Source organism: Haemorhous mexicanus, chromosome 19 (assembly GCF_027477595.1).
Source record: "Haemorhous mexicanus isolate bHaeMex1 chromosome 19, bHaeMex1.pri, whole genome shotgun sequence".
Taxonomy (NCBI): Eukaryota; Metazoa; Chordata; class Aves; order Passeriformes; family Fringillidae; genus Haemorhous; species Haemorhous mexicanus.
The window spans coordinates 3,709,174-3,732,332 of NC_082359.1; the positions used below are offsets into that span (position 1 = coordinate 3,709,174).

Sequence of the window (23,159 nt, forward strand, 5' to 3'; positions counted from 1 at the left end):
TCAGCTGTAGGTAACCCATGAGCGGGGAGCCCCAGAATGGGAGCACTTGAAGCAATCAAAAAAGTTGGAATGGATCTGGTTGTTCAGCACCATGTCTAACTTTCCCTAGATGTCCTATGGATATGTCAACGTGCAGTGGGTACTGTGGGTGCCCTGGTGTAGTTTCAGACCCTTTGAGGAAGAAAGTGACCTCATCAACCCTTTGGAACCTACTGGTGGGATTTGAGCCCAAAGTTTCCTACACCCTGGTGTACTGGGCTGTTGCAGAAAGGTGGCCTTTGTGTTTTTTTGCTGCTTTGTTTGGTGCTTTGTTTATCAGTGCAGACATGTCAACCATGTCTAGGAACTGTATCTTGAGTGTATAAAAATGCCAGACCTGTAGCCCTGAAAATGCCAGAGCCTCTGGGATCTCAATATGAGCACACTGTTTTACTTACCCCTGACTGATTCCAGGAAGATTTTTCTTACCCATTTTTTTGAACTTCTTTCAAGGTTCCCAACTCTCCTCATCCTATGGCATAGAAAACCAAAGGTTCTTAACTGGGTTCTGCATTGGTGTTGGAGAAAGAGAAACTGCTCTAAGTCACTGAAGTCTGCTGTGCATGTTGAAACTTCTAAGCCTGGTTCATTTCCAATGTAGATTGCTTAAGGCCACATAAAACCAAATACTACTTCTTGTTTAAGCCACCTAAAGGTTTTCCAGGTCACTTGGCTCCTATTTCTTGTCTAGTAGTACCTCCTTCTCCTCTGTGGTTTTAAAGTAAAGAAGAGCTTGATTCCTTTTTTCAGCTGCGCCCATGCCAAATGGTCATTTGATGTGAGTGGACAACCTGTATCTTATTCTCTGAGTTATGCCAGGAGGATCCATGGAGAGATACAGGATTAATGAAATGTGGGATACCATAAAAAGAGGATGCAAGTATTAGTGGAAGGTGGTTATTAGTGTGCCAGAAACCTCCAACTTAACTACCATACTGCTATTATTTTTTAGTAGAGAGCCTTCAAAATATCCAGATCTTTCAGGCTGACTTCTAATAGCAATACTATAAGAATTTAATAGCAAAATCCTAGAAAGCAAATATTTGCCTTTCCAGCTTTTATGGATTTAACTCCATTGGCCTTCAACTGGTCACGCCACAACCGACAGCCCACAGCCTCCGATGGAAGAAGTCTGCATTTAGTAACATAAATACTGGCTGTTTTATCTTGTACCCATGAGATAAAAGGTGAGCCTGTTGTATAAAGACTCATTTCCCTTAGCACCAGTGTTCGTGTCAAGAGCTGCGAGAATGAAGTTCCTGGCCCTGCTTTTCCTGCTGTCGGGTATGTAGGTGCCCTCGCCCTGGTGCAGGTAACCCCAAACCTGGCTCTAACCACTCTCTGTGTCTGTCCGCAGTGGGCGCAGCCAGCGCCAAGGAGGTCTCGTCCCGGGCCGTGTGGCTGTTCCGTGATATGATCAAGTGCACCCTGCCCAAAAGCCACCCACTGCTGGAATTCAACGGCTACGGCTGCTACTGCGGCTTGGGGGGCAGCGGCACTCCAGTGGACGAGCTCGACAGGTTCACAACTCTGCTTTTACAAACCTCTTTCCTTGCTTGTGCTTTCCTGCTTCAGCTTCATCTCAGCTGGTCCTGCCTATGAATGTTTACAAAACTCTCTGGCTGTTGTGAAGGAAGGTTTCTTTCACAGATGGATTCAGAGAAAAAAGGATGTGCTCTATCACACCTTGATGCTTTTATTACTAAGATAAAATATAATTACAGTAGCTCTTCTATGGCAGCACAGCGTGCTCATTCCAGCATTTTTTCTTTGCAGCAGTGCTGGGTCAGCAGCCTGGACACAGCTCTGCACACTCTGCCTGTTGCTTGAACATCAACGTGTACAGGCTGGGCTGCAAAATACTAGAAAATGGCATGGGCAATTTAGAGACACACAAATCTCACAGCCAAGTCTTGGATTGTGTTGGCTGAGAGCTTGTCAGCTACCTGAGGGGAACTGTAGGGCAAACACTGGCTTTGGCTTTCCCTGTGCCCAATAGAAAACTGTGAAGATGCTCCCATTAGTACGTATTTACCAGATACCTCTTGGACCATGAGCTGGCACAACTCTATCCCTTTGAGTTCCTTTGTGTCTGCCCTTTTATTGCTGGGTATCTTTTTTTTTAATTGTCAAGAGCCTGGTCAAAGCAAATCTAATGTATTTGTGTGTCTTACAGGTCAGTTGAGCCTGTGATTCTGTTACTTTCTAACCTTTTTCTCCTTGTTTCCCAGGTGCTGCCAAGCACATGATAACTGCTACTCAGAGGCACTGAAAATGGAATCCTGCAAATTCCTCCTGGACAACCCCTACACTAAGCTGTACCACTACAGCTGCTCTAATGAGCAGGTCACATGTAGCAGTACGTCCATTTCCACTTCACTCCAGTTGTTCTCCAGCCTCTCAGGAAAGAGCAGGGCTGTGTTACACTCACACCTCTGCGGCAGGAAGGCACAGTGCAAGTTCTGGCCAGGGGACCTGGTCGTTAGAAAGAGGGCACCTCAAAGAGGCACTGGAATGAGTATTCTCTATATGGCCCACAATTCAAAGTTTGTGAAGATAAATGGTACAGCAGAAGATAGAGAAGCCTGTCTAGTCTTCAGGGGATTGAGTACTTTTCTGGGAGGCCTTCTAATGGCAGTATGCAAGAGATCAGCATGTTAACTTCGCATTGTTATACATTTTCTGCCAGACACCTCTGATGAACAGTGGAGATTTGACAGGGCTCTGGAACGTAGGTAAAGAGCAGAGAGGTTGGCAAATTAGGCTGCAGGGAAGAAGGGACAAGGAGAGAGACGGCTTAGCTGGAACACACACCTTTCGGGGCACTGGGCTAGTGGGCAAAAGCCTGTTCCCCCCTAGAACGATGGCAGCAGTGAAACGGGTACACCGTGACAGCAGAAATGCCAGCCCGAGCCACTGCAGCGCCTGGCGAAGGAGCCGCGGGCTCTGACCGCTCCTCTCTCTCCTCCAGGCAAGAACAAGGACTGCGCCGCGTTCATCTGCAACTGCGACCGCACCGCTGCCACGTGCTTCGCCAGGGCACCCTACAACCCCGAGAACAAGAAACTGGACACCGACAAATACTGCAAATAGCCGCTGTCGTGTGGCTCAGGGCGGCCGCAGGCCAAAATAAACAAATAAATAGCCTAAACCGATACTCCGGGCCACCGCTCACTTCCGCGCCGAGGGGACGGGGCGGCGGGCGGGGCGTGAGGGGGGGGCCGGAAGCCCCGCCCCTCTGCCCACGGCCCTGGGCGGCGCATGAGGCGCCCCCGCGTTCTCTGATTGGCCCTTGGAGGCGGCGGGGGCGGGGCGCACCTGCTCGCGGCCTCGCGTGCCCCTCCCCCCGCCCCTCAGGTACCCGCGGGCTGGGGCTGCTGAGGGTGCGGCTGCGGCTTCCTGCCCTCACCTTCCCGGGGCCCCTCGGAGCGACCGTCCGTGCCTGCCCTCACCTTCCCGGGGCCCTTGGGGGTGACCGCCCCTGCCTGCCCTCACCTTCCCGGGGCCCTTGGGGGTGACCGCCCCTGCCTGCCCTCACTCTCCAGAGGCTCCTCGGGGCGAGCGCTTCTGCCTGCCTTCACTCTCCCGGGGCTCCTCAGAGCGCCCTTCTCCCTCACCCTCACGGCCGCCCTCACTCTTCCAGGACTCCGGAGGGTGCCCTTCAAGCCTTCCCTCAGCCGCCCTCGCCTCGGGCCGCTCACACGTTAGCCACAGCGCAGCTGTTCCTCTTCCCCGGGGCATCGCTGCGTGAGGGTCTTGAGCCTTTTGGTGCTCCTTTTTCCTGAGGGTCTCCTGTGTGCTTACCCTGGGGAGCCCTTTTCCTGCCCTGTTGGCAGTCAGGAGCTGCAGAGACGGAGGTAATGTCAGCCTGGAAGGCAGGGAGCCCCTCTGAGGGACAGTATCTGCCCCACTTTGCCAGCCCTGCCAAGGTCCTGTGCCAAAGCTGCCCCTCACCCTTGGTAAGGGTTTTGCTGGCAGGCGTTTTTGGAGGTGTGGGTGAACTCCTACACACACACCCTGCTTGCTGGCAGGCCGTGAGGAGGGCCCTGGTTCATCATCAGAATGAACTGTACCCAAACATGGAGCAGACCCCAAGGATCTGAGAGTGCTCTGGGAAATGAGAAACAAATGGAGAAGGAAGAAGCTGGCTTGGTACGTCATTGGAGGGTACTTACAATGCCTTCCTTCTGAAAGTAATTGTATCTTTGAGGGCATTAGAATGATGTTGTGAAAGGATAGCGAATTGCATTTAGTTCTTCTTTTCCTTGAAAAGGGGAAGGGATTGTTCACAGCCAGACATTCCATTTTATGGTAGATTTAGTCCTGGTTTTGTACCAGTTTTCGTTGCTTATTTTTCCTCAGGTGTTTGTGTATGTGAATTTTCTGGAAACATTGAGTGCTTGGAGTCCTCCACAGTAATCATGAGGATCCTGGATGCAATCCTGTCATATGGCCAAAATGAATCATTGTTAGGGCTGCAAGAGCAAGATGAGGTCTCTTGTACACACTCACTAGCTTAGATTCTCTGAAATTATTGTTTGTAGAACAGTAAAGCTCCTAAGTAAATGTTACTAAAATCCCCTTTATGATAAACCTCATTGTAGAGAAAAAAAGTAAAATATCATCACTATCTGTAAGGAAAACTGCATTTTCAAGCTGTATTATCACAAGTAGGGAAGATTGCTGTGGTGCATTGGAAGCATTTCAGAAACTTAGTATGAATTTATGAATTTTGCCTGTAACAGGAACTCTAGACTTGAGGTGAGCAGTATATTTACTCCTGGCATTCAGCATTTGGAGCATGCTAGCATTCCACAGATAAACCCCACAGACAGATAAAGGCTCAAATTGATTCCATATCTGTCTTACTCCATACAGATTTTATAAGCCTGCACTTATGTTTGGTCCCTTGATCACGTTTCTCATTTCCATGCCGCTCTGGTGGTGTGAAAGACCCACCACTAAACCCAAACATTCCCCACCCACAGGGAGCCTTCCCACATAATGCAGAGTGTCAGGTCCTAATGAACAGCACAGGTGGGGAGGCTGAAGGGGTGTGCAAAGCTGCTCATTAGGGCTTTGAGGAACATTGTGGCAAGAGTAAGAGCAGGGCTGGTGACTGCTTGAACTGCCAGCCTAGGGGAGTACAAGGAGTGTGTGAAGATCTACCATGCTGTACCTCTGTTCCAAAGCAGAAAGGGATTGCCTGGAATGCAAGGTATCCCGGTGCTCAGCAAGGGGGAGCTCTGAGACCCTACACAGCTGGTGCATGGGATGCTGGAGAGAGAGCAGCTCTGTGGGCTCACTGCAGAAGTGAAGTCTCAGTCTCTTTTCTCTATTGTTGTTTTCTATGCCAAGATTTTTCACTCTCTGCAGGGAGAGCTGAATTACTCTTAACTACATGGGCATTGCACAGATGAAAAAGAGTGTTCCAGCTGAGGTGAGACATGCAGAGAGCAAACAGTTCTGCTGATGGTAAAGATCCTGTGCCAGTTTTTGTTTGGGCCTGGAGACCAATTCGAGACACTTGCACTGTTGCTTGTCCTCTTCAGGCTCAGGAACAGGTCAATCTTAGTAGTGCTGGATCAACTTGAGAAAAAAAAAGGAACTTCTTCATCTCAGCCTCAAACAGTTGTTGTAGATATGCTCATTACCATATAGTAATAAACCATGCAGAGGAAATTTACTGTTATTTTCATTTATTCTGAGTCATTGTCCTGGTGGCTTAAAAGTGCAAGTGGGGTAATGAGTCATCTGAGAGTGATGCTGAAGGGACACCCTGACTCCTCTCCCACAGGCTCAGCTGCAGAACTGGAGAGAAGGCAGGGGCAGATGTGGGAGCTGGAGTTACCTGTCATAAAACTCATTCCAAGACCTGTTTTAGACTGCTTGGCAATGCTCCCACACCTTCTCAAAATGCTGGCTCTACTGGCACTGAACCTGCAGCCTCTGGTTTTGACACACCAATGTTGTGTAAGGTTCATGGAGGGGGAGAAGATGTTGTGGATAGCGAGAAACTCAGCCCCAGCTCCTCTGCTAAGGAGGCATCACCATCTCTTCTTACAGGGAAAGCCCTTACATGAAAATATGGTGTATGTGGAGACTCTGCTGTGCTTTAGGCATGATTTCTGCAACAGCTTTGGTTGGTGGGACAGCTGTACTGTGACAGGACTGCTAAAGATGGAGAGAGATCTGTGAGCTTTGCTCACTGCCAAGCAGCAGAAACCTGAGTCATTGGAAACTCAACGCGAGCAGAATGCAGGTGGGAGTCCTGAACTGTTCTTGCTTGGCTTCAAAGTGAAGCTTTCTCTCCTCTAACCCAATACAGCCAAATCTTGAAATGTGTTAGGCATCTTAATGCCCTCTGCCTTCTGCGGAAATTGGATGCCTTATGTATCCCTTAGATTCTCTGCTTTATTTGCTCTCTCCGGGCATGGATTTGAATCGACAACAAAGCAAAAATGAACTTTGTGTCCTTTGGTCAGTCGTCCTTGCTTTGCTACTTGACCTTTTAGCAGATGACTCTGGCATCCTTGTTTCCAACTGCTTGTTCTTGTAAAAATATTAGTCCAGGACACATTACTTGGAGTAGGAGGGGGCACTTGGAAAACCCAACAATTAAATCCCTCAGAGCTAGGAGTGGGGAGTGGGAGTTTGATGACGAAGGTCAGGTCAAAAGTTAGTGTTCTAGTTTGTGCCAGGTTCTGTATTTTACTCTGTGGGTAGTTGGATAGAGCTTACAATACCATCCTGAGGATCAACAAAAAATCACTACCCAGGAGTGATGGATCTCCTGTTAGGAGTGTGGAAATTGCACCTTTTAACAAAGATTACCTCCTGAGGGAGACCTATTGTACAGATTTAATTGTATTTCTCTCTTAATTCTTTAGCTGCTAGTAATTACAACCTGCATTTTTGCAGTGGAAAAAAAAAAAAAAGAATCTAAACTGGCTATTGAAAGTGTACTTAAATAAATAATAGGAGGGAGAGAAAATTACAATGCAAATAGTCTCAATCTTCTAAACAATTTTAATTGATTCCTTAGCTATTTATTAATGGAATAACACCTTCAAAAATGCATTCTGGAAAATGTAGTGGCCTCACTGAAAGTAGTGCTGGTCAGATTAGCTCCTCTGGCATCTCAACAATATTTAATTTTTAAAGGGGTTGGATAGGAAGCAGTTTAGCTTGTCAGCTGACAGTTGAGAGAAACGATGACTTCTCCTCCTTGCTGGAAGACATCAGCCTTATAGCCTGTGCTTCCAAATAATCTGTTACAAGAGCAGTGTTCTTGTTCAGCTTCTATTTTGAGCCTTTTTTCTTTAAAGTGACCATTGCAGTTCCTCTTGCCTCCTTTTCCTCTTTGCACACTCCACAGTATCCCACCAGTGACACTGGATCCTCCAGCAGTGTCCCACATCGCCCTCCTGTGCTACAGCCTCAAATTACCTAGTCAAAATCCCTGTCCCCCCCTTCTCCTCTGGGGACAATTAAAAGAAAGGTATTTTGTCCTCAGAGCTGGTAGTTCATTTATCCTGTCCCAGTGAATGAAAGGCACTGTTTAACGGCAAGGTAAGGCAGAAAAGTACTTTTTTTTCGTCCTCGTTCTGTTTCCTGATACGTGGAGATGGTTTCAGTGGAGAGAACTGGTGAGGCTGACTCGTGTGAGGCTTGCTGCCCTCTCCTGGTGCCCTCAGCGGCTGTGCACTGCATCTCACAGCTGCCTCTTGGATTGGAGTTTTCCCCTTTCTGAGATGAGTCCTGCAGGAGAAGAAATAAGCTGCTTTATCAGGTGAATTGACTATTTTAAACAGCAGTGTTTGATTAGGATTAGCTGGACCAATTCAATCAGGAACAGCTTTTGAACTATCAGTTGCAAAGGCAACAGCTGTGATCAGGTTCTGTGGAACTACAGGTGATCCCCTGTAGTTTCCTGAGAGTAAGAAATGGATTGGAATTCTACACTACTGAGTCTTCTGGACACTCCTACCCAATTCTCTGGGAGTGCTAGCACTTAGTATCTTTTTTGTTTATGATCATGGGAAACAGTATCATGGTCCATCAGAGCAGACTAGTAACCGATTAAAATTTACAGCCACCTTTTGGTGCAGTGAGGGAACATTTTGTCAGTCAGCACATCTCCATCTCAGCATTTGCCAGAAACCCGTATTCTTACCCTGAAAGGTGACTGACCAGGGAAGGTACTCACCTTGTAAAAATAACTTTAATCCTGATAGCTACTGAAGCTCAGCTGGTTGGGTCATGTGCAAACAATCAAAGGCAGCAGCTCTCCGCAGCGGGAATTCAGCTTCAAGGATGCAAAGTGATCTAACCTGGTGGGCCCAATGTTAAGGACTGCAATAGGCAGCTTCTTCTCCCGGGCAGCAAGAGCAAACCTGTAACCAGAGTACACCTGCAGGAGTACCAGAAAACAAAATTACAGGCAGCTTAGGCAAAAGAAGAGTTACAGAAAGGAATAAAATAGCTGCCATTGGCAATGGGAAAAGGGCTGTGTTAGGCAGCTGCACTGAGCTCAGGTAGGAAATGTCTTCATTCAGGAGTGCACAGAATAGAACAGCTTTTAACCTCTGTCAGTGAAGGATTTGCAGTTTCATAGAAACTGAAACTTCAGAGCAGATTGAAGGGAAATGTCCTCGTCTTTTAGTAAATCACTGCAGCGGTTTTTATTAGTTATCACAGGTACTTAAACGTTGCGCTTTGATGGTTCCTGCATGGCCCAGCTAAGGTAGTAGAAGAACAAACCTAAGGCATTTCAGCCATTCCTGTACAGAGGATTACAAGCTTAAGAAGTGCAAGCTTAAGGAATTTGTATCCAGTATCCCGAAGCCAAGAGAATCACAATCAGGCAGCCTTGGTTTTATCTCCTTCTGGGACGTGTTAAGAGTAAGGGTTTTTTTTTTATGTAATAGAAAAAAATTATCTTGCATAAACACCATTACAAAAGCTTCTATGGGTTTAGAAACCCCTGTTGTTTAGCTGCCTTACCTTACAGATAAGAGGCTAGCGAAGAAAACACATTGTGATACAAAGGACAATCCCAAGCAGCAGAGATATTTCAGCTGTCTTATACTGAGAATTTAATAAAGAGTGAGAGGTCCTAAAGCCTGGTATTTTACACAGTGTGCCATGAGGCCTAAAAAGCTACCAAAGGCTGAAAATTTCAGGTAAAAAAATTGTGAGGAATGAATTGTATCATGTATCTTGCTTTTATGGACAATTGTGACCTGATGGAGAAGGCAGCAGAGAGAGGTCTGAATGGAGGTATTTACAGCAGCATGAAGTAGACTGGCAAAGAGTGACAGGGAAGCCCAAACAGGTCACCCATAAAGCCAGATTCCAACCACAGTAAAAACAAATTACAAAGAAGCTCTGCAAATGCTGGTCTGATCCACAAGCCATTTGTAGTCCTAAGCTGTGGGACCAAGGATCATTGCAGGCAGAGTAGCAGAGAAGTAGGAATGCAGTTTGGGAGGCAGAGCTACTTACCTGCATAGAGGATCCTGCTATCAGCATGGAGTCTGATTCTGCCAGGCGCTGGTGGACAAAACTGACCTTTTCCTGGCTCACAGTGTCTCCAAAGAAGGTCACATCAGGCTTCAGGATCCCACCACACTTACGGCAGGCTGGGACTTGGAAATTGCGCACCTGCTCGTCCGTCAGGAAGACATCCCCATCCGGAGCCACCCCAAACGCTTCAGCTTTCCAAGTAGGATTCAGAGCTTCAAAGTGCTCCTGGAGCTCAGAACGCAAGATTTGGTCTCCACAGGCCAAGCAGAAAACCCTGAAATTCAGAGCAAAGTCTTAATGGAGAGTTTCATGTCAGCCACAGATCCGGAGACTCCAACTTGTTCCTTGGAGGCCTCTCACATATATTTACCAAATAGTACAGGTCAAGGAGGTGTCTTTCTACTCTGTTGCTTTGCAAGAATGGTCTATAGGAAGTGCTTTCAACCCTGCCATGCATCCTCTCTCTCAGTTCATGCTGTGCTTTTTCATCTAGAAATTTTAGTGATCCCCGACAGGCTGTGATGGCCCTTCTCCAGTATATATATCTCATGCAATTCTGGCCCTATCCACTCTGCTTAAGGTGGATAATCCTTGTATCCTCATGATGCCCTTGTTCTCTTTAGTAAAGAGGACATTTGTTGTACCAAGGAAAGGGGAAATGGATGCAGGTTTCAAGGAAAGTGATCCAAATAATGCTCCAAAAAAATGGAGGGGTGGTCATGTTTCTTAAATACCATGCTGTGAACAGCACTGGGTTGTGATCTTTTTGTCCACCTTTGTGTCTGTCATCTCCAGGAAAGCAGCGTGGAGGTTTTGCCTCCTTTCTCAGCAGCTGACACTGCAGCTGCCTGTCAGTCACCACTGACAGCCCCCCTGTGCCAGCAGCTGTACCTGTGTATGCAGCCGTGCAGCTCCGTCATGCGCTGGCTCCCGGCTTTGGTGTGAAGGGCATCCACGTTCTGGGTCACCAGCCAGTGCAGCTTGCCCAGCTTCTCCCAGTCTCTCAGCACCAGGTGTGCCTTGTTTGGCTGGTGGGAGGAGAACTGGGGCCAGCCCACGAAGTTCCTTGCCCAGTAGCGCTGCTGGGCACTGGCACTGCGGACGAACTCAGCGTGCTGGACAGGCCGTCTGTCTGTCCTGGCATAGAGCCCCACGCCCTCAGAGCGGTAGTCAGGGATCCCTGACTCGGTGGAGATTCCAGCTCCAGTCATTACAAACAGCCTCTTGGAGTTAGAAACAAAGCGCTGCAGCTCCTCCACTTCTGCAGGATCTGGGGGAAGACAGGCTGGCACGAAAGTCAGGTTTGGAGAGGCTCTGGATACAGAACGGGATCTGCAATGAGGCAGTCTGACAGCTCTGAAAATGCCAGACCCATTCCTGGCAGAGAACATGTTCAGCTAAAAGGCAAGAACAGAACACATGGCAGGTAACAGAAACCAAAAGCATGTCCCTAATGCCATTTGCTTGTGATTCTCTGGAAAATTATGCTGCTAAGTATTCTTTGCTCTCTTTTTAGTAAAGAAACAAATTATTTTGGAAACATGAACTAAAGCCCACCATCCAAGTATGTTCTTCTGGAAGAGGGGAACACTGAGCACAAAGTTAACAACTCTGACTTGCAGGGTGCCTGCTGTTCTACCCTGGTGTGAAGGATGGCTGCCTAAGAGGACTTGTAAAGAGCCCAGAAAGACCTGTGCATGTGAAGTCTTTCCCAGGTATGTGCAGCAGGCCAGAGAGGAAATGGCAGGAAGGCCAAGCACCTCACCCCAGAGGCACTGGCTGGTTCCTCCCCAGAAGAAACCCTTGTTCTGCACTTTTAACATTCTGCCTTCTCCAAATCAGTCTTTTATATTTACCTCATCCTTAACACATGTTGTAGGAAGGGAGAGAAAAACAACCTCAAAATGTTTTTTTTGTCCCCAACAAAGGCCTTGACAGGAGTTACTCCTGTGTGGCATGTTTTGGTTCATTTTTTTGTTTTTGTTTTTCACAAAGGCCTGGTGCAGAACAGGCCTTGAAATGGGACTGAAGATGATTAGGGCACTGTCTAAATGTCTCTGGCACCTCCTCTTCTGTGGGTGCCACCTCCCCAGAGTCAGTGGGCAAATGGATGGGCACTGCTTTGCTTCTCCAGCAGACACAGGGGCTTTCTGAGAGAGAAGGGATCCTCCAGTGTTTGGGGCAGAAGGAACTGCCTGGCAGGTAGGAATGGGAGGGAGACCCTGCTTTAAGGGAGGAATGACATTCCCTGCTGGGGACAGGCAGGATGGATGGCTTTGCTGACTGAGTAGCTGGGAATTGTGTGCAGGACCTGTTGAGACACGAGTGGTGGGTTTGGACTTTGATTTTGTTTGGGCTTTCCAACAGTCTGCAGTTCTTTCTCCATTTCACTGTTTTAAAGCTATTTTTTCTGGGCCTCACTATGGTTTTGCAAACAGTGTACAAAAAGCTATGAAAGCAACAGTCCTGAGAATTGACTGTCCGGTATTTCTGCCTCCTTAAATCTCCCTAAGCAGGGGGGCTTGTACAAGATGTGGAAGACAGAGGAAGAACTTTATTTACTGATAAAAGGGGATGATCTCCTGAACACCTAAACCTCAGATGTATTTAAATATTGCTCCATTTACTGTAAGACCTAGTTCTGGTGGGTAACTGAGGGCTTACACACAGCTGAAGTTGAGGTGTTCAGCTCCAAGCACTGATACTAAATTGTTGCTAGTGGCAAAGGGTAGATTGGGCTCAGTTTGTCTTCAGTTCTCAAGGCTTTTTGTCATCATCAGTTGAAATGCAGGGAAGACTGGACAGACTCCATTGTCTGAATTGCTTTTTGCATCTAAGCAGTGATTCTGTTTGCAATGATTTTTGCTTTGTTTTGCTGTTTAGCAGGAGTCGTGTTGGGCATTCCCTCTAAAGAGGTTTAATTTCCCATATGAATTCATTAGAAGGGACAAAGTCTCCCAATAAACTAATTTGCTTTGAGAGTAACTTGTGTCATGATGCTCCCCAAAGGCTGTTAAGCCAGCTTGATGGTAATTAAATTGCTTTAACTGATGAAAACTCTTTATTCCTGCCCTTATAATCGAAAGATCTCTCAGAAGGAAATGTTCAGAGGCGAAATGAAATAGAAATATAATAGGGGTTAGCCCACAAGAGAGAGAAAGCAAAAATTACAGAGACATTTAGATACATTTGAAAGCTGCTGTGGACCAGGTAATGACTATGGAAGAGAAAATATTAAAGGATGGAATATTTCTTGTCAAATACAAAGCTGCTTTTAAAATGAAAGTGCTAAGATTAAAAACCAGAACAAAACAAAAACACCCCAAAACTACTTTATGTAACAAGTGAAACTCCTTAAACGTACCTCCGGAGCACACCCAAGATGCTCCGCAGGAAAAGATCAGGCAAGGTTAAGGTAGAAGAGAAACAGGATCCTACAAACGGCTACAGGCCACAAATCCAAAGGGACCCCCGCGCCACAGGGACCCCCACGAGTCTCTGGTGCTGTGCTACCGGCGGGGACGGGCTGACAGCCGCACCGAAGGCGGCTAATGAAAGCAGAGCGAAGCGGTGAGGAACGCCGCAAACTCACCTTTCATGGTGCTGCCGCCGGCCGCGGAAGGACGGGGCTGGCTACCGGAAAGGGAGCCCTCTGGGAAATGTAGTTCACGGGGAAAAATAAGCCCTAAGCACAGAGACTACAACTCCCATGCGTCAAAAGGAGGGCGAAAGGTGTTCCCAACATCCCAACACCTGAGAGAGTTTGACAACGCAGAGAGCTTCGTAGCAGCCCCCAGGGAAATGTGGGAGGTTAAAATCTGAATTAATTTGATACAAAAGCATGTGATAGCTTTCTAAAATGCATTGTAGATGCTTGTAATTATAAAAGATGTGTTTTCTTTTAACCAATACTTTAACATGTTTTAGACTTAAAATGTGACTAAATAAATTACTGAAGAAAAGTCCACTGAGGGCTGTTCGAGATATGTCTAGCTTGGGAATTAGGGCAGTGCCAACCTGTCTGCTGCTGACTCTGTGCACCTTGGCAGGAACCCATTTTTTGCCTCCCTGCTTGGTGCAGGTTTCAGTCTCAATAATCACCTGATAATTTGTTTAGTTTGCCTGACAATAAGGAGTTGGCATTCGTTTGGGTGTTTTTTTTTTTTTCTTCTTTTTTGTTTTGTTTTGGTTTTGTGATTACTTTGTTTTTCTTCAAATTGCTTTGTTTTTCTTCAAATGAGGCTTATTTTTCTGAGGAGCAAACAATATGAGGAAGGCCAGACTGCTGTATGGTAGCAGCCTGGTGCACTGGATGCCCAGCAGTCTTACAGACAATGGGCTTTTTCTAAAGATTTGGACTGCTTTTCAAATGCATTCACCAAAGAGTTCTTGCTAAACAGTTCAAAACATTGCAGAAAGTTTTAATCCTATTTTTTTTTTTTTTTGGTCTCTTACAGTTATTTCAAAAACCAGGGGAGCGTGAGTGTCTGTGTAGCAGTGCGTAATTTTGTGATCGCAAGGAAGAAGAACACCCTGCAGTGCCTCCCTGCCCGTCCCTCTGCCCCTGGGCTTAGCTGTGGATACAGCCTTCTTTTTGGCAGTGTCGTGAATCTAAACGGCTTCCAGTGATTTATACTTTAGGAGTTTAAAAGTGTTTTAAACTGTTGGGTGATGACTTTGCTTTGCTGGCACCCGACTGATGCCGTTTCTCCCCTGTGCTCCTCTAGAGTGCCCCCGCCCCGTTCCGTGCGCTCCCTCCTGGGATGGAAAACGGCGACTTTTGGCCAATGCCCCCGGCTCGAGCAGCGCTCATTACCATAGTGCCCTCCCGGCAACCTCCGCGGGTCCCGGCGGTGCCACCGGCCCCCGGTGCAGCCCTCCGTGGCCTCCCGGTCCATCCCCGGCCGCCGCAGCGCGGCGCGGGCTGCGGGTGGGAGCGGCGGGCGGGGGACAGCGGGACCGTCCGCACCCGCTCTGAGCGAGGCGGGGGCGCGGCGGCCCCGGGCCCGGGAGGGCGCGGAGCAATGGCAGCCTTGCGCAGTGGCAGTATCGTAGCCGATGAGGGTATTCCGAGGCGCGATTATTGCTAATTGAAAACTTTTCCCAATACCCCGCCATGACGACTTGAAATATAGTCGGCATTGGCAATTTTTGAGAGCCTCTTCGGAGGCGGATTATGTGTGGTCAAAAGATAGAAATACAGGTAAAGAAGTGAGCGCCTGTCTAGGAAACATGTGCTCGCAGATGGAGGTCTTTTAAGTATTGGGTTCACTCCACGTCCAGTTTCATTGAGCATTTAATCTTCAGCACCTTTGAAAAAGAAAGGAAGATAGACACCGAACTCTTTATCTAGAAGCGCGCTCAGTTGATTAAACGCTGTCTTTGGCTGGAGCAGGTGGCGGGGATGCTCGGCAAGGACTCGTGCTGGGATGGGGCTCCCCGGCGCTGTGGCCGCTCGGGGCGGCCTGGGGCTCAGGGCGCGGAGTGCCCGGGCTCGGTACGGCGGGGGTGCGGAGCGGCCCCCTCGTTCCGCGCGGGGCTGCCCGCCGTGACGTCACGGTACTTTGCATATTCCCTCCCAGCAGCCTTCGCGGCTGTACCGGGGGCCAAGAACGGAGGGCAGAACGGAGCGCCTCGGTCCCAGCGGGGCGCGGGGAGCTCAGGATGAGCGGGGGGCACAACTGGGGGGATGCAGACAAGAGGGCGCGGGCGGCGGGAATCGCCGCGAGCTTGGTGGTAGCCCCGGGGCGAGTGGCGGCAGCGGCGGGCTATCCCAGTCAGCTTTGCGCAGTGGCAGTATCGTAGCCAATGAGGTTAATCCGAGGCGCGATTATTGCTAATTGAAAACTTTTCCCAATACCCCGCCATGACGACTTGAAATATAGTCGGCATTGGCAATTTTTGACAGTCTCTACGGAGACTGAATCTCCTGGTGAAAAATAGATCGAAATAAATCTAGCCTAGTGATTTTCGGTGAGCGATATCGGCCGTTGTGGAACTCGCGACTGCAGAGGTCTTCTACGGAAAATAGCGCGGCTGGTGTTCTAACAGCGCTGCCAGGGTTTACTGCCGCGAAAAGCGCGGTTTAATACAATGAGGCCGCTGTTACATGAAAAGCTCGTTTCTTTTTCTCTCAAAATTACTGAAAAATGAATCGGTCAGCGAAAACGGAAGTGGAGGGGCTTAGGTGCTGGAGAAAGGTTTCTGGAATAGCTCTTGTTGAGCAGGATCCTTAGAAGAGCTCAGCGTCTCAACAGGCACGGAGGAATCTAGGGGGAGTGAAAGCCTGAATCGTGCTTCCCCAGCTGCAGAAGTCCTCTAAAACCCATTAGGGAACACTTCGTGTGAAGTACTGTAAACTCCATTTTGTGATTTTGTGTGCAGTCCTTTATTGACATCACTTGCTTTAAGAAAAAAAATAGGAAAAGGCTCCTTATTGTCAAAGAAATCACAAACCGTTACTACGGAAAAAGCAGCTGCTGGTGCCAACTCCTATTATATAAAGTATATATATATATATATATATATATATATATATATATATATATATATATATATATATATATATATATATAAAAAATACAATAGGATACATACATATATATAAGTAAACTGCATCCTTTCCTAATTTGCAGCAACTGAATAGCTGGGCAGACCCTGCAAAGGGAGAGTAGTGACCACTGCACACCAGCTCCATTGGGGCTCCACAGCAGCTGCCCTCCATCACACTGTGTGAGTGAGATGAATCTTCTGCTGCTGCCAGCTTGCCTCTGACGTGCTCTGTATGGGCAGAGAATCAGATCCACATGTGCCATCTGGATGCTCCTGCCCAGCCCGTTAGACCCTGAGCCAGGCAGCTACTTGAAACTTTAGCAGAGTAGAAAACTTAGTAGTGAACATCAGTGTTTCCTCTTAATAATTACTATTTTTTTTTTAATAACATCCAGTCATGCTGGGGTATTCTGCACAACAGTGACCAAGAGTGACAGTGAAACCTCATAGATTGCCTTTGTCCCCCCATTTGTTCCTATTGCCAGCAATATCAATTGAAATCAAACCCTGAAGCACAGGGATGCCATTCCCTTTGGCAGAATAAGCCAAAATAAATAGCAAAGGCATATGTAGTTTGCAGTGAGTCATACACTTCAGGTAATTTCTTTCTTATAAACTGTGTTGATAAGTATTGGATTTATCACTTGATTGTTTCTCATCTTTGCTGCCAGAATTGTCTGTGATAATGCCTTGGTGTGATGCTTTCAATCTGCATTGCAAAGTCATGTCCTACATCTTATACCAGAAACCAAGTTTGTTAATTTTGCTGTAATAGATCCTTTCAACAAGTGTGAAGTTGGACCTCGAATGTGAATTGCATGTTGTGATTTATTGCTATTGCCTGAAGCCTAAAGCTCTGACTGAATTTTTTTCCTTGCATTGACCTGAGGAAAAGCAAAATCCCCTTGCATGGTGTTCATATGGCACAGCACAGAGGGCACACACTGCAATGAAGGTGCTGTCATTGCTCTGCAGTTTCAAGTCCCTCTCTGGAAAGTGCACAGGTAAGTTCTAAACATGCCTCACAGGCCAGTGTAGCTTCATTTCTCTGCTCTGACACAGATCACAAATAATGCTGCTTTTCTTTGGTGGTATTATGAAATGAGCTTGGATCACTCCTCTGTTTTCCAGCCAGTCTGAAATGACAGGGCACAGGTGGACAGTTAATCCATCAGCTCTGAGGGTCTTGTGTGTGGTCAGTGGGTTAAGCTGCCCTTTGAGGGACTTGGTCTGTAACTGGTAAATAAATGACTCTTCAGCAAGAGGGAAAGTGCCTTGAGCAAGTACTCTGGCCACAGATTGTGTGGAGTCAGGAATACTCTGAACACGGATTGTGTGGAGACAGGAAGCCCCAAAGTTCAACGTTTTGTTGATGTTAACTCACTGTCTAACTTAATTTCCAGTTCCCAGCCCTGTTTCCCATCTGTAAATGGGGGTGGTAACTTCTTGTTACACCTTCTGTGAAAGACAAGGGTAAATCAAAGTGTCTCAGCCACAGGGCACAGCATCAGAGGAAGGCCTGTGTATTTCTAGCAGCAAACAGGTGTTTGTCAGTCAGGGGGAGCCTGAGGCAAAGAGCAGGTAGATGATGAGGAAACAGGAGTTCAAGGCATTGGGAAGGACAGGGCTTGAGCCCACACCACTGAGAAGTTGCCTTGGCAGCTGGGGTTTTAACCTGCCCCTACTCCTTCAGCTCTCATGGGAGGTCTAGGAACTGGCAATTTTAAGTAAGAAATGTCAATGTGTGAAGAATTCAGTTATGAACAGCACCTGGCTGTGAGCAGGTTGGTTTTAAAAGCAGTATGCCTAGAGGATAGTGTCACTCATGGGACAGCCCTGCTTCCCACCCCACCAACCCTTTCAATGCAGTGCAGAAGCCATAGGCAAAGCTTTAGAAACAATGACTTTATTTTTTGTTTTTAACACTGAGCATCTTGGACACAATCCATCTTGTGGGTGCAACCCTAACTGGTCCTATGACAGCCTAATTTCAGCCCTGAGACACAATAGAAACTGCTTTCTTGATTTACATTCACTTCCAGACTCCCAAAGGATGCCATAGGAAGCTGAAAATAAAAACTGCATACCAGGCTACAATACGAACAGAGCACACTAGGCACTTTATTTATGCAGAGGTAAAAATACAACCCAAGTTGAGGCACATGCTTGTCACATGTTGGTGGAGGAAACATACAGACCCCAGGAAAGGACATGTTTCTAATGACTTTAGGTCTGCTCCGTGACCAGTCAGTGCTAGTGGTTTATGCTGCTCCACCTGGGGACATGCATCCTGAAGTTGTCATTGTACAGCCATTGTACAGTGATGGATATTGAGAAAATTTAACAGTCCCTCCAAATAATGTTTTACATTTTGCTGAGGGAGACCAGCAAGGGGGATGTCAGGTGAGATCTTTGGCATGGATGGTGAAGCATGCAATGAAAGTATTTAGTTACATTTGTGTTGTGCTTAGATCTCAGTAAGGATATTACTTTCTGACAACTCCTGTGTTTGGAGTAAAAGCTGGAATGAATTTATTGGAGGTTTTTGACTATTCGTAAGCATTGGCTGGGATGAGGGAGGAGATATTTCCCTGCCCCCCTAGCGATAATTCCCATTAAAGCATGACTTAACACAGGAAATAATGATGTCTGACTTGTGCTAGCAGGGGAAACTGGGCATGTTTGTGCCTAGAGAGTGAAAAATACAGCACTGGAGATTGCTCACAGCTGACCTCACGGTCTCTGTTTAATGGAAATACAATTCTGTAATCTCAGCTCAACAACAGGACATGTGCTGTTCAGTTCTGGGAACATTCTCTGACTGGGTAGTAATTTTGTAAGGAAACGAGCTACAAGAGTCATGTTTCCTGGATCCTCGGCAGTTCCCACACTGATATTTTTTGGTGTATCTCTCATCAGATTAAGTGAACATTTGGGCTGAGCAACTGCCTTTACTGCCATGTCAGCTTGGCTGGAGCACAGTGGGAAGCAGTAGCTCTGATGAGGGTTGAGCGGTGCTGTGGCTCAAAGAGAGGACTTTGGTACCTTAGAGTGTTGTTTTATAGAGGTTTGAAAGGAAAAGCATGTGGGAAATGGTGGTTCAAGATAATCACATGAGAAATCCAGGTGGGCTGTTACAGTCTCTGAACACAGCAAAGGAGAAGTAGCTGGTGACTTTCCTTTATGGTGGCCACAGCTTATGGAAAATTGCTCAGGAAAGGTTTCTGCTGGGTTTCATCCCAGCTTCCCTGGGACCGGGTAAATCAGCTGAGGCTCTGAAATGTTTGTTTGAAGGTTTTGGGGCACAGCCCTACCGCAGCACCCAATAAGCCCAGTGCAGCTGCATCAGTGTCCCGGGAGGGCAATTCCGCTGGGAAAGGCTCCTGCTCCTGCAGGGAACAGCGCGGGGCTCGTGTCGCGTTCCCGCCCAGTCTCGGACGCGCGAGGGGCCGCGGGCGAGCGGGACGGCTCCTGTGCGGCAGGACAGGCTTCGCTCCGGACAGAGCCCCGCGGGAGGCGGCTCTGGGCGGTGCCGCCTCGCCCGGCATGTCCCGGGGCCCTTTCCCAGCCCGGGGCTCTTTCCCAGCCCGGGGCTGGGCCCCGACCCCGCTGCCCTCCCCGCGCCGGGCTGGCGCTCCCGCGGCGGCCGGCAGGGGGCGGCGCGGGGCGCGCGCGGCGGGGGCGCGCGGGCGGGCGGGCGGGCGCGCGCGGGGGCGGGCCGGGAAAGTTGCGGGCGCTGGGGCGGCGGCGGCACCGGCGGGGCGAGAGCGGCTCCGGGCGCGGCGGCACCGGCACCGGGCACGGCGGCACCATGGACGACTTGGGTGAGTTCCGTGCTGCGCGGGCTCCCCGCGGCGGGGGCCGCCTCCCCGCCGCGCCCCGGGCGGCGGCGGCCGCGGCCCGCCCGGCCACGCTGCGCCCCTCGGCGCCGCGGGGCTCGGGCCGCGCCTGTCGGCTCCGGGGACGTGTCGCTCCCCGCGCACCGCGCCGGCCAGCCCGGCTCCCCGCCCAGCCCGCGGCCGGGCCCCCGCGGCTGGGCTGTCCCGGGGCCGCCGCCGCCCGCCCGCAGCCAGGGCAGGCGGTGGCTGTCCCGGCCGGGAAGGGCGCCCTGCGCTCCTGTGCCCGCAGCAGCGTGGAGCGTACTCAGGTTTCAGCAAACATCTCCTCCCCTGCCCCGCCGCAGCCTCTCCAGCCTGTTCTTGGGCGAGATCTGAACTTTGCGCGGGTATGGAGTGGGGAGCCCTGTGGGGGATAAGCGGAGCCCAGCCGGGCTCGGAGCTCATCCTTGTCCTCCCTCTGCTTCTCCCAGGTGTGCTGCATTATAGGGTTTCCCGAAACCGTGTAATGGAGAAATGTCAGGCCACTGGTCTCAAGGGAAAGAACTAGAGAATTTAAGTTCCTTTGGTACCAAGCCGGAAAGGGTGTGGATCTGCCAAAATCCCTTGTGCTCTAGGAGGCATTAGGACGACTGAGTTCCGCTTATGAAACTGATTAAATCAGACACCGGGGAGGGGCTGTGATCCGTTACTTCCATTCTACCTTTAATAGAAACCAGACGTTCTGTTGACATATAGTCCGAGAAAATTGCAGGTTTATTTCTGGACCTGGAAGCTCACATTACGGTGCTGGCATAAAGCTGGTGGTCACACCTTCAGAAAACAGACTTTGAATTGGACTAATGATAAAACTTATAGGGCATGGAGTCCATCTGCTGTGTGGCTTTCTGGTGAAAGGTGTGCCCATGGAGGATTCATCCTTGGGGAGTGAAACCCTCTGCTTTAGTGAAGTAGCTGTTGGTGGAAACAGAAGTAATTTCTGCTGCAGCTTCTTCTCATGGTTGTTGCTCCTTTAAGTAGAGACAGCTCTGTTTACCTTTTCTCATATCCCTCATTCTGGTTATCTCTTGGAGATTTGGTGCGAGTTCCTAGCGTGTTCAGGAATGCATTGCTAGTCAGAACAGGATTCACCCCGTCTGTGTATTGACTTGATAAGTGGCCCTTCAAGGTGAGCATACAGGTCTGTGTAGGACCAGTTTAGTGTCTCAGCAGCATGCTCTTCAGTAAACCGTGAGAGCCTCACTGTGCCCACTGCAAGAGCTGCATTCCTGAACAGTGGTAGTGTGACTTCCCACTTGCTGGAATAGGCTGCTGCAGTCCCTTAACATTTTTTCTTTCCTCTGTAGGAGAATTAGAGATGAAGTGCAAAGAAACTGTGAAAAAGGTCTGAAATTATGCCTGGCTTGTTTTTCTGAGCTCTGAAGTGTATTGGGACAACCAAAAGTTAGAACTTTTAGTCTGAGCAATTTGATTTCATCAAGTCTTAATTACACTGCGTCTGTCTCAGTTTTTGTGCAGCCTTTCAGACGGGACAAGATCTAATTAACAGTAGGCAGCTGAACAAAAAAAAGTGTGACCCTTTCTCTCTGTAAGCTTTTCTGTGGTGTACAGAATTCACCACGGAAAAGCACACCAGCTGTTTTCCCTCTGTGAATCATTGTTAGCCCAAAATGGCTCACTTGCTGCTCTAAAGCCATTCACCTTGGGATGCACACATAATGGAACTGTGCTGTGCTGATACAACTCCCCTGAAATAAGTCAGGCTTTCGGACTCAAGTGAGAGTTGTTTGTTTTTCTTTCCTCATTATCTATGGGTGGATTATCTGAGTTGTGGATTAACTGTGCCATGGATACAGATGTCTGCACTGGCTCTGTCCAGAGTCAAGCTGGTTAGGCAGGACTTGTTGGTTCAGGCACAGTGCCATGTGGGCAAAGCTGCTCCGCTTCCAGGGACAGTTTTGGCCCAAAAGGAGTTTGGTATTGAGCTGGGACTTGCAGGTTCAGAGTTGATGTCAAGTAAAATCAGCTCAGATACTTCCACACCTTGCTTCTGAATCTGTGTGGCACAGAAACGAGCAGTGAGTGAAGGGCCTTGCTGGGCATGAGTGAACCCCTCGCAGAGACCGCTGGTGTGTCTGTTCTTAACTCCCTGCCTTTATCAAAAATCTCCTCCCTCTTCCTAGAGTTGGAGGACTTGATCAGTGTGCACGTGTCCACTGTAAAATGGAGGTCCAGGAGTATCTCAGTTTGGTTCTTGGACTGGAGAGTTTATTAAACATATGAGAATGGATTTGTCTTCCTTTGAGAATTCATTTGGAGTTGAAAAAAGTCTTCGTTCCCTTTTCCCCCCTCCCCCAGTGTTGAAGAAACTCCCACAGGAAACTTTCTGCAGGCTGGAGCTGTGCACCCTGTTGTTCTGGGGGAGCCTCCGTGGCACAGGACACGCAGTGCTGGGGCTGGATGGAAACTGGAGCAGCCCGTGGTGGGAAGGGGGAGGAGAGCAGCTGGCCGGGCTTGTCTCCCTCCGGATTGTCTCCCTGCAGTCTCTCTGAGGAAGCGCGTTTTGCGGATGTGCTTGGAGTTTGACAGGAAGTTTGCTGAATGAATTTGCCATCCTGCAGTGCTGTAAATTGGCACAGAGAGTACAGCTTTGTCCTCAAGAGCGAGAATCCAGATTTGGGGCTCTTGCCCCTTTCGGGGGATTGCCAAAGCACAGCCTGTGCTTCCAGCACACAAGTGACCATCCACACATGCTTGCTTCAGACAATCTGAGACCCTGAATGAGATGTTGAGTTACTGGTTCTGTGGTGCTACCTTATTTAAGTAGTATGAGGGAACAGATCCATTAGGATCTGCTTGTTGCAGAGGAAGAAACCTAATTTGTGGAACCTGTCATGTATTTATGGTGAGAGGAGTAGGACAAGAGAAACTTTACATTTGCTTTAGTCAGAATACTGTTTTGATTTTGACACCAAAAGTTTTTTATAGCCTTTTTGTGGAAGGGTTATTTGCAAATACTACTGGGAAACCTTTTGGTAACTCCAGACAGAAACGGTGTGGCTTTTAGAAGCTTTCATTTGATGAAATTCTCACTTCTCTGATGCTATTTAAAAAAAAAAAAATTGTTTTCAAAGGCTTCACATTTTTAAACTGGATCTTGCAATCAAGAACAAAACAGCATTCACTGGAGCTTGTAAAAGGTGT

General features: G+C 48.4%; 3 protein-coding genes and 2 non-coding genes across 8 annotated transcripts in view; 4 read left to right on the plus strand and 1 right to left on the minus strand.

Moving 5' to 3' along the window:
- The first annotated feature begins 1,165 nt into the window (after positions 1 to 1,165).
- On the plus strand, positions 1,166 to 3,196 carry PLA2G1B (phospholipase A2 group IB). The gene is made up of 4 exons (XM_059863363.1): positions 1,166 to 1,323; positions 1,397 to 1,559; positions 2,271 to 2,398; positions 3,011 to 3,196. The coding sequence occupies exons 1-4, from the start codon at positions 1,290 to 1,292 to the stop codon at positions 3,130 to 3,132; spliced, it is 447 nt and encodes a 148-aa protein (XP_059719346.1). The 5' UTR covers positions 1,166 to 1,289; the 3' UTR covers positions 3,133 to 3,196.
- Positions 3,197 to 7,050: 3,854 nt separating this feature from the next.
- On the minus strand, positions 7,051 to 13,209 carry SIRT4 (sirtuin 4). Of its 3 annotated transcripts, none has more exons than XM_059863494.1 (5): positions 13,160 to 13,209; positions 10,459 to 10,964; positions 9,547 to 9,841; positions 8,249 to 8,452; positions 7,051 to 7,800 (listed from the first exon to the last, which is right to left on the minus strand). In XM_059863494.1, exons 2-4 carry the CDS (start codon positions 10,956 to 10,958, stop codon positions 8,300 to 8,302), a joined length of 948 nt encoding a protein of 315 aa, XP_059719477.1. In that variant the 5' UTR covers positions 10,959 to 10,964; positions 13,160 to 13,209; the 3' UTR covers positions 7,051 to 7,800; positions 8,249 to 8,299. The 3 variants fall into 3 exon arrangements, with proteins under 3 accessions (XP_059719477.1, XP_059719476.1, XP_059719478.1); XM_059863493.1 differs by lacking the exon at positions 13,160 to 13,209 and adding an exon at positions 12,932 to 13,145; XM_059863495.1 differs by lacking the exons at positions 7,051 to 7,800; positions 13,160 to 13,209 and adding an exon at positions 12,932 to 13,150 and having other exon boundaries at positions 8,256 to 8,435.
- A 1,387-nt stretch (positions 13,210 to 14,596) lies between these two features.
- On the plus strand, positions 14,597 to 14,737 carry LOC132336466 (U4 spliceosomal RNA). The gene has a single exon (XR_009488868.1). It is a non-coding gene; the product is annotated as a U4 spliceosomal RNA (small nuclear RNA).
- Positions 14,738 to 15,346: 609 nt separating this feature from the next.
- LOC132336465 (U4 spliceosomal RNA) lies at positions 15,347 to 15,487 on the plus strand. The gene has a single exon (XR_009488867.1). It is a non-coding gene; the product is annotated as a U4 spliceosomal RNA (small nuclear RNA).
- Positions 15,488 to 17,053: 1,566 nt separating this feature from the next.
- The window catches only part of PXN (paxillin), a 48,114-nt gene continuing 42,008 nt past the window's right edge, over positions 17,054 to 23,159 (plus strand). Inside the window, exon 1 of one of the 2 annotated variants that reach the window (XM_059863078.1) lies at positions 17,054 to 17,123. In XM_059863078.1, the coding sequence (XP_059719061.1) occupies positions 17,069 to 17,123 (55 nt within the window). In that variant the 5' untranslated portion in view covers positions 17,054 to 17,068. Of the gene's footprint in view, positions 17,124 to 19,834; positions 19,944 to 23,159 lie in introns of those variants that run through there. The other variant, XM_059863079.1, reaches the window with a different exon arrangement.

Bases quoted from the DNA above. Each gene is read 5' to 3' on its own strand.
- SIRT4 (XM_059863494.1), bottom strand. From the start codon at position 10,958: ATGTTCTCTGCCAGGAATGGGTCTGGCATTTTCAGAGCTGTCAGACTG. The intron at 9,842-10,458 runs GTACAGCTGCTG...TCTGAATTTCAG, and splicing joins CTGCACGGCTGCATACACAG to GGTTTTCTGCTTGGCCTGTG. The intron at 8,453-9,546 runs GTAAGTAGCTCT...GTACTCCTGCAG, and splicing joins TAGCAGGATCCTCTATGCAG to GTGTACTCTGGTTACAGGTT.
- PLA2G1B (XM_059863363.1), top strand. From the start codon at position 1,290: ATGAAGTTCCTGGCCCTGCTTTTCCTGCTGTCGG. The intron at 1,324-1,396 runs GTATGTAGGTGC...GTCTGTCCGCAG, and splicing joins CCTGCTTTTCCTGCTGTCGG to TGGGCGCAGCCAGCGCCAAG. The intron at 2,399-3,010 runs GTACGTCCATTT...TCTCTCCTCCAG, and splicing joins TGAGCAGGTCACATGTAGCA to GCAAGAACAAGGACTGCGCC.